Below are 18,714 nucleotides of genomic sequence, written 5' to 3'. Positions count from 1 at the left end.
ACCTGCCTCTGGACCCTGCTTCACCCACTGGTTTTTTCTTTTGCTCACTCGTGTGCTCGTTCATTCCTCCCTGTGCAGGGCTGTGTGTGCCAGGCACTGGCTGGGCATCGTGGGGAACGCAGGCAAAGGGGCCCCCGGCCCTGCCCTCACCAAGCCCACCACCTAGGTGCGAGACGAAGACGGTGCCACTGAGCGGGATTGCCCTGGAGGATCCCAGAGCGCTCGGGAGGGAGGGCCGTTGCTTCCCCCGGGGGGCAGGAGGGAGGCAGCGGGAAGAGCAAGAGATGCAAGAACAGGCCCCGGACCCAGGCTGACGTGGGTTCCGACCCTGCCTGAGCGCTCTGAGCTAATCGTCTCACACAGAAGATGGGCCCTGAGCCCCACCTCGGGGCTGCTGTGGGCTGGCGACCAGCGTATCATCCGCAGCAGGTGGATCTCTGTGGCATTGGGGCGGGGAAGGCCCCAGGGCCTGCGGACCCAGGAGCCTGGGCTAAGGGGCAGCAGGAGGGAGATTTGTCCTGGCACCAGCTCCCAGGTGCCTTCTGTGCCAGCTGCCGTCCTTGGCACAGGGCTGGGATGCACCACACGGGGGGCAGCAGGACACAGCCCGGTGGTGGGGCTCGAGTGCCCCGAATCCACACCAGCTAAGGAGCATTCCCGGTGCACCCCAACCCCCTCGCCCGGGATTTTCTGGAGTCCCTGAGGAGATGCTCTAAGGAAAGCCAGCTTGAGGACCTTAATGCCCCCACACATGCCCGCCACAGCCCGTTTGCCCCCTCTTATGGGGGAGCAGCAAGAGCCGAGGCCACGGATCTGGGAGGCGTGGCGTTAAGGCCATCTGGCACCGTTGCCCAGCTATGTGCTGAAGACAGGGACACCGAGGGCCCTGGGCTGCAGCAGCCCCTTTCCTGGGAAGTGGCTTCGTCATGCTGGTGTAGTAGACAGGTTACCAGACGACCCACAGACACCATTCAGCCCACGCTTGTATGCGGCAGCCCTACCCCTCTGGGACCTGTGGCCTGGTCTCTGCCTCAGTCTCCCTTCCTGCCCAGGCAGGGCGTGGGTTCCTGGCCCGCATGGGCCTCCGGCAGCCCCTCCGGCAGCTCTTCCTGTCTCTCTGTGGCGTGATCAATGTAATTGGTTTCTGAAATCCTTCCCGGAACCACGGGCAGCATAAAGAACGGGTGTCAGGATGGAGGTGACATCCGAGTCAAATTAGTGTCAATATGACAATAAAATATACAGCTCGGAGGAAATATGGGCTGTAAACAGACAACATTTCAATCGGAACCATTTCAATCTTCTCAATGTGGTGAGAGCGGGGGCAGGGGGGCCGCGGTGGCTGCTGTTCTCTTGTTAAATCACCAATATTCAACAGCATAACATGAGAAAATTCCATTTTAGGGCCCGGGTGACAACCGGCGAACTCCCTGCTCCCCAGAGAGCTGCTCGGCGGAATGACGACCTTGGATTTCCTGAGTGGTTTTCTATCACCTTCCCACGTGGCTTCCCTCCTCATCTTCCTGCTGCGAATCAGCCCCCTTGAAGAACAGGAGGAAACGGGGCTTCGCTGACCACCTGGCCAGAGGGTGGGCTTTCGCCAGAGCGGGGATGTCCTTTGTCCTCCCACCCTCTGCCCCAGTGCACTCCTGAGGGACAGGGCGCGCGTTCCGACCCACGGAGCCATCCGAGGCCGTGCCACCTTTCTCCCACCACTGCCTCCCATCCACCACAGGGAGGGCACATACACCGTCCAAATGAGATTATTTTAGGCTCAGCAGAGACAGGAGTATCCTCCTCAGATATAATCAGGTTTTCCATTTCAGGAAAAAAAATACAAAGTTCTATTTTAAGATCCATTTTTCAACCCAAAAAGGCGAGTCTATTAAAAAGGTATCATTAAATACACAATCATGCAGGTGGCACTCGGCTAAGGTAAAAATTGTGCTAGTGGTTTGAAAATCAGTGGGCTGGGGACAAGGCCCTGTGGGATGAGGACTCCCGTGACATTCTCACCCCTCTGCCCTGCTTGCTGCTTTGCCTGGCAGAGCCCGGCTCCATGGGCTTGGCTGGACATTCAAAGCCTCTGGAAAGTTCTCTCCCCGACAGTGCTCCCTCCTCTCAGAACACGAAGGAAGGTGGGGTCAGTGGAGTGGCAGTTCAGGGTGGGCATTCTTCTCACCCCCAGGGAGCTTACGCAGAGCAGCCACGCTGGAGCAAAAGCCACGAGGGCAAGACTGTGCTGCTCAGGCCGGGTCCCCAGCACGTGGCAGGTGCTCAGTTTACCTGCCGAATAAGTGAGTATGTGTGTGTTGGGGGGAGGCGGAGAGAGGAGGCCTGTTCTCCCCAGAGGCCCGCGAGCTCCTGAGACCCCCTGCACTCGCCCAGAGCTTTCATGTTCAAGGTCATTTTATGGGTGGCTCCCTGGTGTGAACACACATGTCCTCCAAAGACCCAGGACCCTTCCACAGGTCTCCTGAGCCACGTTGCCAGTTCTGTGTGACGACTGACAAGATTTTCTCTGTGAGAGTGCAAAAAGAAACTGCTGGGAAGATGCACTCACATTCGCTACTGGGTGGTCCGAAGCTTCCCGGGAGGAGCCCTCTGCGGACCTGCACTGCTGGGGCTGCCGAAAACACGGCCGCTGGCGGGGCCTTCTCCGGCCTCTATGGTCTGCGAGAGAGGAGGGGGCCGGGGGACACTGCAGCGGCAGGTCGGCTCGGCTGGACTGGGGCCTAAACTGAGAGCCGGCACCGTGTCCGGCGTCTCTCAGACGCTGACGTAAGACATCCGCGTAGGCACGGGAGCTGAGTGGAAGTGCCTAGAGCCTTTTCAAAAGCTGGAGCAAAAGTTCTGCCTCCAGTTTAAACTGGTTTGGAAAAAAATGTATTAAGTGGTAACCAATACAGGAGATAATCCCGGATTGCAACCGTTGGGCATAGAGGAAGAGAAGTCATTTGTTCCTGAAACCTGTGGTAAGGAAAATTCCCCACTCCCACCCGCGCTGGGCTGGGGAAACTGACATCCCTGCTCAGGCTGAGTCTGGGATCTGCATCCTGAGCCAGGCACGTTCCCCAGGCGGAAGCGGAGAAGCGCCGGGTGTGGGCGTGATGAGTTAACCAGAGGCAGTGACGAGAGCTGGGAGCGCTCCCACCCACTGGTGAGCTCACCTCCTGCCCGGCCTCCCGATTGCCAGCCCCAGAGGCTGCTAGACACTGAGCTGCCCGGGAGAACAGAGCTGTTCCCCGGCCCCCTTCCAGGCTCCCTGCAAGCCCGAGCAGTTTCCTCCCTGTCTACTTTGCACCTTGCCACTCCAAGGTCCTCTGTAAGTGCCACTCACTCACTCACTCACCCGATGAACACAGAGGGCCTGTTCCTTGCCAGACCTGCTCCCACACCCAGCGGCGCGGCCATCTGGCCACACATAAGGAGAAGTGCCAGCCAGTTCCAGCTGGGCGCCTTGGGTCTTGCTGGTGCCGTGGTGCTGGCTGGTGGCCCCAGAGGCCTGGGGCTGGATTCCGGTGGGGTCTCGGGAGAAGGCCTAGGACACTGTGCGGACGTTTGGGGCCTGCAGATGGGGTGCTGTGTGGCAGGACAGCAGCATGCAAGTGGGGAGAGACGGGGCTGGCGAGGAAGGCCGCCCAGCTGGGTTCTGAAGTCTAAATTTCATCCTAGGGCGCTGGGAGCCGGGATGGGGGAGGGGGTGAAAGATGGGCCTGCCGGACACCAGGCAGCCAGAAGGCAGTGACAAGCGGCACCTGGCAGGCCTGGGGGCGGGATGGACAGGGAGATGGCAAGGGAAAGGTGGGGGGGAGGGGGGCGCGCCCGCAGCCTGGGCTTAAGCAGCGGTGGACAGCAGTACTAACAACGGAGCAACACAACCCTGTGAGAGGGCGTGGACTGAAACACGGAAAAGGAATACTGGTGGAAAGAGGCTGAAACCAGCATTAATTGAGCACCTACTGTATTCCAGGCACCGGGCCAGATTCACACATGCGACCTCATCCAGTGTGTGCACTCCACATGGCTGCAGGGCTCGGATTGCTGCCCTACCCCGTTTGGTTGGATGGTCACCACCTCTGGGCCCAGCTGCCACAGCGAGGACGAGGCGCAGCCAGGCGCTGAGCCAGGTCTGCCCCGTGGCCACCTCACTGCCCTCCCCTGGCACGGTGGGGCCTGGAGCTCACTGCATGGGCTGGTCAGGTGCACTGGAGACAGCACACCCCGGGAAAAAGCGGAGGATGGGGTGACAAACAGGGCGGGATGTGGAACCCCCAGGCGAGGCCTGTGGCAAGCCACTTGATGTTGGGAAGTCGGCTTGCTCATCTTGAAGCGTGGGGGCGGGGTGCTGAGTTTTCCCACCCCTCCCCCCCTCCCTGACAGGGGCTCCGTGCTGACCCCAGGGCTCATCCTCAGGGGGCCACAAGCGTCCCTGTGAATGTGCTGTGAGGATGGCACGTGGTGGAAGAGAAGAGCACCAAAAACTTCATCCACCCAGGGCACCTGACCTCCAACCTTGCCGGAGGTCCCCGCCTGCAGCCGCCTCATCTCAGTACTGACACCCCGTCCTGCAATCACTCAAGCCCAGGGCCCTGGGGCCGACCTCGACCCCTCTCTTTCTCTGACTCTACATTCGACCTGGGACTTCACCATCCACCTGAAACACTACCACTTCTCCCCACCTCTGCCCACTGGACCCCTGCTTCCACCTTGCCATGCGTCCATTCTCAGGTCAGCACGGAAGGAGGTTCCTCTAAGGATCAGTCAGATGTCTTTTCTCCTCTGCCTGGCTCCAGCTCACTGTGGTGATAGCCAGTCTTTTCCAAGGCCTAACTGGCTAGCACAACCAGCCCCAAAACTTGGGCCTCACCCTGGCTCCTACCCGTCACTTGCTCCACCAGCCACACTGGCCCCCTGGCTGTTTCTTAGGCATGGCAGGCACACTGCTGCCTCAGGCCCTTTGCACTTGCTGTGTCCTCTGCCTGGAGCTCTCTTCCCCCAGACTTCCACTAGGCTCCCTTCTTTCAGTTCTGTGCTTCGATATCATCTTCTCAAATAGCACGTTCCCAGCGATGCTTCCTCCGACTTCCTCATTCCATAGTGCACCCCCACACCACCCCTGCTTTGTTTCCCTGGTCCATTTACAACCGGCCACTTTGGTACGTCATTTCCTAGTGCTATGGAGTGACTGTTTCTCTCCAGCACACTCTAAGTTCCACAGAGACAGGGAAGAGCGTGTTTTGTTTGCTGGCCGGTGGTGACGCAGTGAGTGTCGTCCACAGACTCTGTCCCCCTGTGGACTGCAGTCATGGCAGTCACTGGGGTCTGGCCCAGCCTCTCCTGAGGGCCCCTCAGCCCCAAAGGGAATGCGAGTGCCCTCCTCTGCCTCCGGGGGCACCGGTCAGCCCACACCCTCAGTGCCCCCCGCCCCGCTTGGCCCAGCACTCACCGTCCACGGGGTTGAGGTAGTCGTGGAGATGGGGAGCGCCGGCGGCACCCCCGCTCTGCATCAGCAGGTCCCCATACGGTGCGGGGTGGCCCGCCATGAGGGTCATCTGGTGGTAATAGTCTGAGGGGTTGGTGCCCGGGGCAGGGAGGCCGAACAGTCCCCTCTCCTTAAGGTGCTCCTGGGCCACTGTGGGCGGGGAGAGAGGGAAGCTGTCAGAATCCGGCACTGGCCTCGCCTCCTCCCGCCAAAGGAAAGCGAAGAGAGAGGCACAGCTGCCCTGCGGGTCCCTCGTGCCCACCCCCTCCCCTGGTCTGCCCTGCGCTGGGCCAGCTCAGCCAGCCTGGGCTCGGGCCCTGCTGCGGATGAGGGAGGCCAGATTCCGGCCTCCGCATTCCTCTGTTTCCTCAATTCATAAACAACCTCCCGCTCCTCCATCCAGGCCCCGCAGAAGCCCTGAGCCCCAGGCCCGCAGGCCCCACAGTCCAGCAGAGTGTTCGGAGCAAAGAGAAGACGCATGCCGAGGCGCCGTGGCGCAGGCGGCTGGGCCAGGCCAGGCTCTTCGTGAATGTCCAGGGCGAGGTCGCTGCCGAGGGCTCCGGGCCTGGCCGGATACAGCTCCTCACCTGCCAAAGCCCACCTGCTCCCTGTCCCAGCGCGTGAAACCTCAGAACCCCGCAGACAGCCCTGCCCAGGGCTTAGGGAAGAGGCAGGGAGGGCCCGAATTCAGAGTAAAGGAGGGGCCTGGCCCTCGGCAGTGTGGTGTCAGGGGACGAAGGGGAGCTTGGAAACCGAACACATCCATCCAGAGTCCTGTTTCTTACCAGGTGTGCAAAACCGGGAGGTTTGAACCTAGAGTGCAAGTTCCTAGCCACCGTGCTCCATGGCCTCTCGGCCACTACTCTCCGCAAATACTAAATGAGATCCCTTATTGCTCGGCAGAGAAGAAACCAGTCAATGGAGTTGCCATCCTCCTCTTCCTCCTTCTCACCATCTCCTCTGGGGGGCCTGGCCTCTGTGTCGACAGGCTGACCACCCATAGCCTCTGCCTGCTCTGTCCCTGCCTGAAGTGCCCTCCACCTCCTCCCTGCCTGCCCAGCTCCTCCGGCGCCTTCCTGGAGATCCCATGTTCCCCGGGACACACACAGTCTGGCAGGCTCTGCTTTGGACCCGTGATGAGCTTTCCAGGCACACACCGGCAGGCTCTAGAGCTGGCACCGTGCAAGGCACACATAAGGACTCGAGTCAGAGCACCTGACAGAGCTCTCTCGAGCCTGATCTACTCTGGTCACTTGGTAGCTTGGACCAGCGCCAGCAAGGCCTCAGGGTATCTGGTCTACCCCGATGGGCCATGGGAATTAGCCAGGCCCCCTTTTGTGTTGAACCTGTCCCTGCTACCTGCTGGGTCTGTGGGCAGGAGAAGTGGGTGTTCCAGGAGCTACATCAGTGTTTATCTTGCACGCAGGCATGGAGTGGGCTCCGTCAGCTGAAAGCCTCTCTCTCTGCCAGGGGCAGCCCCGTCTCACTGCTCAGTTTTGCACGGGCCACACTGCGGTCAGCAGACACTGCAGTGTTCTGGTTCCTGAGTATCTCCCGGAGGGCGCTCCGTTCCTCCGTTCCTCCCACGGACATCTCTCAGGGCCCGCTGGCCACGACCTTGTCACCATACACATTAGTTTCCTGGGGCTGCTGTAACGGCTCAGCGCAAACTTGGTGTTAACTGATGTTAAAACAATAGACTTTTATTCTCTCATTGTTCTGGAGGCCAGAAGTCTGAAATTAAGTATTGGCGGGGCCACGGAGGCTCTAGGGGAAGAGGGTTCCTTGTCTCTTCCAGTCTCTGGTGGTCGCCGGCGTCCCTGGCTTGCGGCCACATCACTCCCATCTCTGCCTCTGTCTTACCACTGCCTTCTCCTCTGCACCTGCCCTGGGTGGGCACGACTGTGTCTGTCTCCTCTGGGAGTCTCTGACAAGGAACCTGTCACTGGATTAAGGGCCCATGAGATAATCCAGGATGACCTCCTCAGCTCAGGGTCCCTAACTTAATGATACCCGCAAAGACCCTTTTTCCAAATGAGGCAACACTCACAGGTTCAGGGATTAGGGTGTGGATATATCTTTTGGGGGGCACCATTTAGCCCGCTAAGCCATGTGTGGGTGTTAATGCCAAGGCAGCACTTGGACCAGACTTTTGTCCTCGTGCTCCCGGCCAGCCCTTTGCGGCTGGGCCACCAGGAGTGATGTGGACCAGCCCAGGCCCACCGTCCCCGAGACAGCAGCTTGGCATGGGGGCAGCACAGCTTCCAGGGCACCCCAGTTTGATCAAGGCCACTCAGGGGATACAGGTGGTATTCAGGGTTGGAACCCGGGGTTGTGGCCGTTTCAGAATGGCGCCACATCCTGGCCAGCCGTTTCCAAGCCCTGTGGCTCAACCATTCGCCTTGTCTGGTTTCTTTTGGTGAGGACCAGGCAAAGTGCAATCCTCCCTGCTAGGAGATGAGCCAATGCTTCAGGGGGCCTTTCTGCACAGCTGGGGGCTGGAAGCCTCCTCTTCATTGCGAAACTCCGTCCTGCACCTTCTCAGAGCCAGGCCCCTGCTTCCGCTCACAGTAACATCTATGAATGAGCTGGGAGGGGACACACTCCTCTGGCAGAGAATGGAGGTAGTGACAAGAGACCCACTGGGACCACGTTTCCCGGAGCCTCTGCCCACGGGGCCCACAAGTGCATGCTGCAAACGTCCTCTAGCCTGGGAGGTCGGCTCGGCTGGGCATATTTGAGAAGATGCAGCTTGGTTGCTTGCAAGGCTGGGAACAATGAGAGCTAATAGAGCGCTGTCGGGCAGTGCAGGGCAGTGGGTAATGCCCACGCCACGCTGGGGGTGGGATGCACTTCCCAGGGAGACAGCATGGGTGGGGCCGGCTCCCAAATGTCCTGTGTGTGTGCGCGAGAGAGTGGGGTGGGGGCTAGAAGTGTAAAACTTTAGATCTGAAAGACATACTTTGTACCACTGACTCTCCCCTTTTCTGGCTCAGATTAATTGCACTGGGGTTGGCCATCTGATCTCTGAGCTGGGCCAATCAATTCTCTCTCTCAAGCAGCGAAATAGAAAGACACAAAGCCACAGGCTCATCCCTGGAGCCTGGGGACCTGGGATGCCACTTTGTGGCCACCTGTGTTGACCTGCAAGGGGCAGATAAAGCAGAGATGCAGGCAGCAGGTGGCCCACTCTGCCTCCCTCCTACATGGCACCCCCCACACCACCTTCACTCAGCACCAGCCTCTGCACGCTCTGGGTCATTGCAACCAGTGGCTCTCACCTACATAGGACCTGCCTGGACAGACCCTCACCACTATTATGATGATAAATCATATGTGCGTGCAAAAGGGTGCTTATGAAGGGCTCTGTAATGAGCACAGAAAGCAGTGGTCCCCCACTTCTCTGCTTTCACCGTTCATTTACTTAAAAACCTGTTGTTCAGGGGTAGTGGGAAGGGACGCCAGCCTGGCCACCGTCTGAGGGCGCGGAGGCTGAGGAGTCAACAGCGTGAGAGTGAGTGAGGCTGGCTGTGCTGACAGAGCTCGGAGCACCCGCTGGGCCCTGCCCGATGCCCCAGCTCTCCCTCCCAGCCCCAGGCCCCACTCACCGTCTGCGGGGCTGAGGCCCCTGGCTGCAGAGATCATGGAGAGCGTGGGGCTGCTGTGCACGGAACGGAGGTAGTGCTCCATGTGGGGGTTCACGTACGGGTGGGGGCCGTTGAAGGGGGACTCCCCAGGGCCGGCAGGGTGTGGGGAAAGCCGGAGCAAGGAGATGTCAGAGATGACAGGGCTGCCGCTCAGGGTGGGGGGCCTGCAGAGACAGAGGGCAGGAGTCTAAGAAGGAGGACGCAAAGGGAACCCTGCCAAGAACCCCAGACCAACACGGCCAGGCCTTGACTCACACGCGAAGACTTCCCAGAACAATCTGCACCTTTTATTTGGCATGTAGACACCCCTTGGTCACCTATAAATTCAGGTCTCGACTTCAGAGCACTGGCCCGTGAATGCAGACTGCAAGCTGCATGCTGGTGCAGCCACCCCCACCCCGCCCAGGCCCGTCCTGGCGATGGGACTCTGCACCCACGACTGGATTTGCCAGAGCGCAGGCCACTCACACATCCGAGGTGCATCCCGGCTGCCCCAGAGTCTCCTCAGGGCTGGGCACAGGCACACATGCCAGAAACATACGAAAAATAGAGCAAGAAAACACTAACACCAGGGGTAAGACACAAAGAGCTCACATTCCTAACAATATGTGCAAAAGGGAGGAATTGGGAGATGCCCTGCAACTGGAGGATTTCTGGCTTCAGTTGGACAGTGGCTGGTATGACCCACCCAGCCCCAGGATGAGCTATGAAGGGAAAGATCCGGATTCAAGACGAGTTTTGAAATTGGTGAGCCGTACCTAAAATTTTGGAATATCGTTCTAGCTCTCCTTACATGGAATTCCTTCTAATGTTAACAGAGTTTCCCTTCTCGATACCCAGCGGTCCAGCGTGCATCTGGCTTGATCCCTCTGGCCTGCGCCGGTGTGGCTGGGGCCCACCCCATGTCCCCTGGTCTGCCCACCAGGAGGTGCCAGATCCACTCAATGTGACCATGGCCCCTTCACGCAGGCCTCGGGCCTCTAACGCAGCCGCAGGGTACTTAGAGGTCATCTACTCCAAAACTCACTCATTAACAATGAATCAGACTTTATGGAAACCACAACTAAGTCACTGGCAACCAAATTTACAAGATTTCATTTTCAGTTCTTCAGAAAACAGGAACTCTTCACGATTTGACGCAGTGCAGAGAAGAGTATGTGTTCGAATCAGACACACCTGGGATAGGATCCCAGCTGAATCACAGCAAGTAATTGAACCTCTCCAAGCCTTAGTTTCCTCGTCTGTAAAATGGGGATAATAGTGTCTATCTATTTCATACAATTGTCGTGAGGATGAAAGTCCCCAAAACTGTGCCTGAGACACAGTAGGCAGTCAAGAAAGGAGAGCTGTGATTAGAGCACTAGCACCACACTTCAAGGGCAAATCCAGACGCCCTGGGAGACACCCAAACTCTTCGTGTTGGCCTGAAGCTGGATGTATGAAAGGCACTGTTAGAACTAGTTCTTTTGAGGAGGAAATGATGTGTCCGTTGGCTGTTCAAACCAGAGGTAATTACTGATTATGTTCAATAGCGCATGAAACTGGGCTGATGGCGCAGTCTAAACCGGGACCCAAACAGGTGACACCCAGATGTCTTCACATCTGGGTCTCACAAACTTCCCCCTGGGAGGCTGCTCGCCCGGGGCCTGGAGACGAGCCTTTTGCTACATGGTTTTCTAGCTCGGGCAGCTGTGTTTGCTCTGGATGTGCAAATCCAATGAACCTGCCTGGCTACATCCATGCATCTGCGTTTTTGCCTAGGCCAATGCTTGACCTTGCTGGCAAATTACTTCTCATCCCTGTCAGCCCAGCAGGGGACCCCTTGGTGACACCCTCCCTGAAGCCTCTTCTGGCACCAGATGCCTTCCCTCTGCCCCCCCAGGGTGCACTGTTATGGTCTCAGGCCGACAGATGCATCTCCCAGGGTTACTGGGCCCTGCTCAGCACCTGGCGGGGAGCTGGCACCTCCAGGGGCTCAGAGGTATCCTCAGCATCAGTGACAGCCGCATGTCTGTGTGCCAGGCACTGTGCAGGGCTGGGGGAGCCTGCAGAGTAAGTCACGAGTCACAACCTCAAGATGTTCTCACTCATAGGCTGCCTGCAGGGGCCTGTCCACCTCCAGGGGAACTGTGTTAAGTGTGGGGGCTTAAGAGATGGCTTTATTTTAGGCAGGGGGTGCTACGTGTGCCTGGGAGAGAAAAAACAGAACCAAACTGATGCACCCTCTCGCCAAGGGCGGGTCCCACTGGCTCTGGCATATGACCATGGCAGGATGGAGACTAACATTCCTGCCACAGGAGAGGTGTTTTGGGACAAGAAGACTTGGAGAGAACCTCATCTCTGTATGGCTCCTGGGGACAGACCTGGGGCTGAAGGACAGAGTTCCGGAAGGCAGCATGAGTATGGCTCAGTAAAAGGCAGGGTGCCCACTGGCCGGGAGAAAACCCGAGGCGCCTCCCGTCCTCAGTCTCCTTGACCCTCCCCAGGATGCTGCAGGCAGGGCAGGTTCCCAGAGCCTGCAGGATGCTGGCCAGGGTTTGAGGTCACAGTAGCCTGTGGTCACTGAAGCTGGTTGTCCTAAGCGGCCCAGGCCCCAGGAATGCCAGCTTCCCTGGCACCAGGGTCACCCTGCGGGGAGTGGTGACCGCAGCAGAGGACCCAGAGACAGCCACGATCACATGGGGATTTCAAGCAACATGTTGAGGCCACACAGCAGTCCCAGTCTGTCCAAGGTGACCCAGATTCCACTGGCGGGATGAGCCTCACCGGAGAAGACCTGGAGTGAGGCGTCACCATGGCAACATGTACACCACTGCCTCATACCAGCTTCACCAACCTGCACAGCAGGTCCTTCCGGGACCACAGCTGCTCTTTCTTGGATGCTGGGCCCCATCCCAGGGCCCAGTGGAGAGTCCCCACGCATGCTGGGTGTCCCCCGTGCCAGCGAACAGACTGTGCCATGGGGGCCTTGCCAGGAGCGGTGACTGCTGGTGACATCTCAGCCAACCCCCAGCGGCACCTCCTTTCCACACCATCGTGCTGAGGGCCCAACTTTGGTTTGAGCTGTGGCCATCCAGGCCTTGACTCTGGCAGCCGGGCACACTCGAGGACACGGCCTTCAGGATGGGCGTGGCTGCCAGCCGTGTGAGCTCAATTTAAAACGTGGCCACAGTATCCTACGTCACAGATACACACGTGCGCCCTCACACACTCCCGGGCCACCATCAACCAGGCGACAGAGCCAGCCCTTCTGCAAGCTGCTCAGCTCGGACGCTGCTCTCACGCCCTGCCCTCCCTCCCCCAGCCTGGCTGAGTGCGTCTGTGCCACACCCTGCCAGCTGCTCTCACATTTGTTCTCACTCCCCACGAGGCTGTCCTGAGGCCTTGCTCTGCGCCCAGGGGCCTGAAGGGGGCTCAGAGCCCAGGTGGAAGAGCAGCCCCATGGTCAGGTAAGTGCAGGGCAGTGTGGTAGGAGCAGCTCCCTAACTCTGCCCGGACGTGTGGAGGAGGGCTTCCCGGCGGAGGCGACACTTGGGCTGGAACCTGAGGGATGAGCAGGCGTTCGTGAGGAAGTGCATTACAAACGACAGAAGCAGCATGTGCAAAGAAGGCCTGGAGCACAAAGCCGTGTGCGAAGGTTATCCTGGGGGCAGGGCACAGTCCACAGAATGCTTGCTTTGGGCTGAGTCTACACTGGACCTGCTTCCTTTCTTCTGCTCTGGGCAGGGGGACACGTGACCAAAGCCCAGCTGATCAGAGCACTCCATGTTGCTAGCACCATGACCAGTTCAGGGATGGGCATGTGCCCAAGACAGCAGCTTTGGCTGGAATCTCTGGGAGAGAAGTTCTCTCAGTCCACAAGGGCTGCCGAGCTCGCGGGAGTAAGCACGGGGATGCGGGGGCCTCGCGGGGAGAGCCCAGGAGTGGAGGTGACACAGAGAACGTTGGAGCTGAGAGATGAAGTACTGGTTTCCTGATCTGAGCCCCTTCGCCTAAAGCCAGCACCCTTGGCTGTTTCAGTTATGAGCCAAGATGTTTGTTGTTTGTTTGTTTGTTTGAACCACTTGCGGCTGAATTTTTCTGTCTCAGGAACGCCGCGGCCTGTGAAGGCAATCCCTGACTCACAGCCTCCTGCAGCGCAGGGCCCGGCATCCCACAGGGCAGAGCTGAGCCGCAGCCGCTCGGGCCTGTCCGGCCTCCCGCCTGCAGGACTGGAGGACAGGGTCCCAGTCCACAGCTGCTGAGGCTGGCAGCGCAGCCGTGCGGGTCCTTCTGTGTCCGGACACGAGGCACAAGCAAAGCGCTCCGGGCTAGTAGAACAGCCGACGGAAGCCCCGCCTTGCCGTGTCTGTGTGTGCACGTGTGTTGCACACGTGTTGGTGACCAGCAGCAGCAGCCTGGGGCAGGAGCCTGGGCTCGCAGGCTGACGGTTGCAGCGGAGGACACCCGCGCTTCCTCCCGATGTCAGCTCTGGCCTGCTGGCTGGGACTGGGTCCTCACCCCAGGAGGCTGGGCACAGTGCCAGGAAAGGTCTCTCCTTAGCAGGATCCTCCTCCCTCTTTCCCTTCCTCCCTAGTGGGGGATCCCTGGCAGAGCCTTGGACGGGACTTTGGGACCGGGCCCGAGGTCAGCACGGAGGCTGGGAGGTAGGAGGAAAGGAGAAAGGGGAGCATGGACAAAGCAACCGAGGTGTAACCGGACCGCTGCTGTGCAAGCTCCGTGATGCTGCTGTGGGAAGCCACTGCCGCTGCAGTGTCAGCGTCCGCCGAACACCTACCACGTGCAACACATCCAGCAGGCCCACGAGGTAGATTTCATCATCCCCATTTTAAGGACCAAGAAACTCGGGCTCAAGGAAGTCACGTGACTCGCCCAAGTGGCAGAGCTGGAGTGGGAATCAGGTTGAGCAGACTGACATCCCTAATGGTCCACCGAGGCACAGGCCTCTGCTTGCCCCGCCTCACTGTCTCTGTCCTCGAGAAGCCTGGTGTGGTGGTCCCTTTGCAGATGCCACGCTGACTCTGGGAGCGGTGCCGGTTGAGGGGGTCACAGCCTGCACTTTGAAGTCAGACAGATGTGGGTCTGAACGTGGCTCTGCCCCTGCTGTGGCTTTGCTGCCATCCGCTCTGAGCTTCAGTGTCCCTGGCTTGCAGGAGGGGGCAGCTGTGAGATGAGATGAGCCAAGGGCAGGAGCGTGCGAGAGGCACCAGGCACTCCGCAGGTGCTCGAGCAGGGCTCGCCCTTCTCACACGCAGCGGATGAGCAAGCAGAAGCAGCTCAGAGGGTGGAGTGGACCCAGCCCACACTTCCTGACGTCAAGTCCTAGGCCCCTTCCCCACATGCTGGCACAAGATTTTTGGTGGGAGACAAAAGGAGTCGCCACAGCGACGAGAACCCTGCAGAGCCCTGTGTAACTTAGCGTCAAACAGCTGGGCCTGAGCAAGCACGCCCGAGCCCTGGAGCAGGGCGCCGTCCCTGAACTGGAACGATGGCGATGGGTACCTGGAGGGCGTGTGGCTTCTGCTGGGCTAGAGGGATGAGTAAGGCGTCGACGGGTGGGGAGGAGAAGGGAGGACGTCTGACCCACAGCACAGCTGAGCTGAGGTGCAGGGGCAGGAACTGACGTGTTCCTCAACGTGCGAGAGGAAGGGAAGGAAGTGCAGGGACTGGGGCCCCCACACCCCACCCATGGCGCCTGCTTGGGGATGCTGAACAACGTGGAGCTGGGGGTGCTGACTCACCGCTGTGGGGCTCGAGCCCCCCGGGCTTGCTCTCCCACTCGGGGGTCAGGAGGAGGAACCCAGCCCTGGCATCTCCAAGATGGCCTTGTTCAGAGATCTCCTGTGCTGCTCAGTGAGGCGCAGGCCCTTGAGTCCTATTTCCCAGATGGCTCTGCAGAGACCCAGAGTGACAGTGGCGTGGCCACGGTGAGGCCAGGGCAGCTGCAGGCAAAACACTGGGATCCGAGTGCCGCAGACTGGCCTAGGGGCTGCTGCTGAACATGAGAAAGGGGAGGCCCAGCCAGCTGGGGCTACGGGCCTCATAACCTGACCTCCCGCCGCTTGTCGGGTGACTTGTGGCCTCAGCAGCAGCAGGGGAGAGGCTGTAATGGCATGTGGCGTAGCACCTGCTCTCCCTCCGCGTCCCGTGAGTCACTCTCTGGTCCTGGGTGCAGGCCATGCTTGTGGCCCCGGCCATGCCTTTCCCCTCTGCATCCCTTTCCCCGGCGAAGCCCTGTTCTCCCCCAGAGGTGGCAGCTCAGAGGCCCCTTGCCCAGGACGCTGCCCAGCCCCAGGTCAAGTTCAGGCCCCTCGTGAGGCGGCTCCTTCCCTCAACCCCGAGCACGTCCATCTCTGCTGGTGACCAGGCACCCCCAGCCGCGAGCTCACACATGGCCCATCTCCCGGCAGGATGGACAGCCCCAGGAGCAGGTGCCCAGTCTGCGGCTGCCCAGACCGCTTGCCCAGCACCTGGCCCTGTGCCCACGTGGGGCATGGAGCACACTTAGTATATGTCTGCTGAATGAATGAATGAATGAATGAAGCAGAGAGTGTGACCAGAGAAGAGCAGACATTATAGCTGAAGACCTGAGACCCAGCTCAGCCCAGCTGAGCTCACACCTGGCTGTGTGGCTGGGAGCAAACCGCATGCCCTCTCTGAACCTGGTCGCTCATCTGCAAAGAACAATTATAATAGCGATCTTACAAATCTGTCCTGCGGAGCAGAGGGAAGGCAGGCGTGGGAGGCTGATGATGGCTCCCAGAGATGGGCCCCCCTCTTCATCTCCAGAACCTGTGAATGTGGCCCTAAGCAGATGTGACTAAGGGAGGACTTGGAGATGAGGAGGGTATGGGTTATCGGGGTGGGCCCCGCACGCATCACAGGTCCTTTCGAGAGAGCAGAGGGAGATTCAACACAGAGGAAGAGAAGGCTATGTGACAAGGAGGCAGAGATTACAGTGACGCGGCCATGAGCAGAGGAATGCTGGCAGTGCCAGGAGCTGGGGGAGGCAGGGACAGAGTCTCCCCCAGGGTCTCCGAGGGATCACGCCCCCACCGACGCCTTGATTTCAGCCCAGTGATGCTGACTTTGGATTTCTGACCCAGAACTGTGAGAATAAGCTTCTGTTGTCTGAAGCCATGGAATTTGTGGTAACTGTCACCGCAGCCCTGAGCATCTAACACAGCGTGGAAGGCAGATCACACTGGCCTGGAGCCATCACCGTCCTGAGACTACAAACTCTTAGCAGGCCTGCTTTGGTCCCGCTGTAATAACCCAGTCCTAGGAGATGCTCCCTGCAGCAGGCTGGCAGGGACGGGGAACCCTCTCCAGGCTGGGGTGCTCTCGGCAGAGGAGAGTGTCTGGGCCAGCCCCACGCTCACACGCTCTGGAACGTGCATTCCCGCCCACAGCCTGGATTACACAGTGACTGACTCCCACAGCGGAACCCACCCCGGCACACAGCCCCAACACGCCAACTCCGCCTGCCTCAGGGACCGCTGGCCTAGGTGCACCACCCTGCCTTTGGGCCACGGTGCCTGCCACCCACCAGGATCACAGGGCCACGGGGTGGGGGCAAGAGAGCTCGGAAGTGGGGATATCGGAACCCTTCTGCTCCTGCCGAGCTGCTCTGGGCCAGGTACCCACTCTCTCAGAAACACCTGGTGGGCGCTCTCTGGGGACACTGACGTGCTAGAAAGGGAACCAAAGTCCCCAAAGCCTGCCCTTGCATCTCTTCCTCCCAAAACTGGGATTTCGTAATGCCAGGGCTGGGTGGGCAGGGCAGGCAGGGCGGGCACATCTGCTCTCCCGGGGCCTCCTGAAGAGCAAGGCCAGCGCCTGCCACCCTAGACTTTGCCAACGAATAGCCACAGAGCTCCGGAAAGCTCCTCTGCTTGGAATGCAATCTCCCCTCCAAAGGCTTTGTTTGTTGGTTTTGTTGGTTTTTTGGTTTGTTTTGTATGTGAAACTGTACATTGGCAAGCTTGTGCACCATGTTTCCCATACATGCATTTAAAAAGTTCCAGAAGTCAAAGCCTTTCCAAAACATACTAAGGGAGTTTGCACTCTTAAAGAGGTGTGCAGCAAATTCTTTTAGAAAACACTGGAGAACTTCCCTCTCCCAAACTGGAGCCCAGTCCATTTCCTGTGTCAGTCTGCACGTTCCTGTGCATCTGGGTGGCTGCCTGTCCGTGTGGGGGCTCTGGAGACAGGAGCTGGGGCCATGGCATCCGCCGTTCATTGATTTGTGCCTGTGTCCACGCATCATTCCCTCCCCTAGCTGATGTTCACCGACCACACGCCTCTGACGGCACCGGGTGGGGAGCTGGGGGTCTGGGAAAGACTCTGCCAGGACCTCACACACACTCTGGGGGCAGGTGGCTGCACACCTGACTCACAAGTGCTGTAGCAGAGGTGTGCCTGGTGGACCCTGACATTCCCAGGGTCTACCCTGACCCCGCACGTGCACAGATCTCAGCAGAGCTCATGAGCGCCTGTTAGGTCATTGTGACAGAAGGATATCAGGGTACCACTGCTGCCTGGGACGCCCCGGGCCCAGCCACAAGCTCAGGAAATCACAGGCCCCCAACCCCATAGTTCCCATGAGGTGCCTTGGCCAAATCACCATGTGGGGACCTACGTGATTGCGGAGGGACAGTGGACACTGACTGTTGTCTGCAAACAGTAAACAAGGTGCTAAAGTAGGAAGAGGGGCAGGAGGAAATGAATTTATCCACTCTGCTGGTGCAATCTGTGCAGGCTTCCTGCAGGAGGCAGCATCTGAGCTGGGCCCAGACTCTTCCAAGACAATGGAAAAGAGGCGGTGAGCAGTACTGGCCCAGTGTTCTGAGATAGGAAGACAGGTGAACACAGGGCAACAGCCACCACATTCCAAAGGCAGAAGGTCTGACCAGACCCGCGGGTGGGAGGAGAACGTGGGAGGGAAATGTCAGTAACCTACTTGACTTACTTTACAATAGGAACTTATCTTCATCCAAACTTGCCATCAGCAGAGTGAAGAGGCCAGGCACAAGCTGGGGGAGGCCACGCAACACACAGCACTAACTACGGAATGAGTAGCCTCAGTGTGCAAACCGCTCATTTCAAATCAATGGGGAAAAGGCAACCCTGTAGAAAAATGGCAAAATAGCTGAACAGGCACTCGGGGAAACAATGGCTGATAAACCTACGAAAGAACACTTGGCTTCATGAGCAATAAGGGAGATATAAAATTAGAATCACAGGGAGATGCCATTTTGGCAAAAATTAGAATGTTGAGGACATCACCTTGGTGACAAGGACGTGGAGCAAGCCAAGCTCTCAAACTCTGCTGGTGGGAGTACGCGTTGGCAAAAACCACCCGGCAAAAGTCTCACAATGTCTAGGAGGGTTGAAACGTGACTACCCCTGATTCAGCCGCTCCATTCCAGACACGCATTGACTTTAAAGAACCCACCGTACGTGGAGCCCAGAGGACGATACGAGAGTGTTCTGGCAGTAATGTTCAAATTAGCAAAAACACATCCCAAACGCCCGCCAACACAGACTGCGTCAGAGCAGTGACCATAAATGAATTAGGGG

The 18,714-nt window shown here is 58.8% G+C and overlaps 1 protein-coding gene across 1 annotated transcript in view; it reads right to left on the bottom strand.

Annotated features, from left to right (window-relative positions):
• The window catches only part of GLI2 (GLI family zinc finger 2), a 171,765-nt gene that overhangs the window by 26,112 nt on the left and 126,939 nt on the right, over window positions 1–18,714 (bottom strand). Inside the window, 2 exon segments of the mRNA XM_012644667.1 lie at window positions 5,450–5,635; window positions 9,094–9,296. Coding sequence (XP_012500121.1) covers window positions 5,450–5,635; window positions 9,094–9,296 — 389 coding nt within the window.

Source organism: Propithecus coquereli, unplaced genomic scaffold (genome assembly GCF_000956105.1).
Source record: "Propithecus coquereli isolate 6110/MARCELLA unplaced genomic scaffold, Pcoq_1.0 Scaffold217, whole genome shotgun sequence".
NCBI classification, from domain to species: domain Eukaryota; kingdom Metazoa; phylum Chordata; class Mammalia; order Primates; family Indriidae; genus Propithecus; species Propithecus coquereli.
This window is presented reverse-complemented; position numbering and strand designations above follow the sequence as displayed.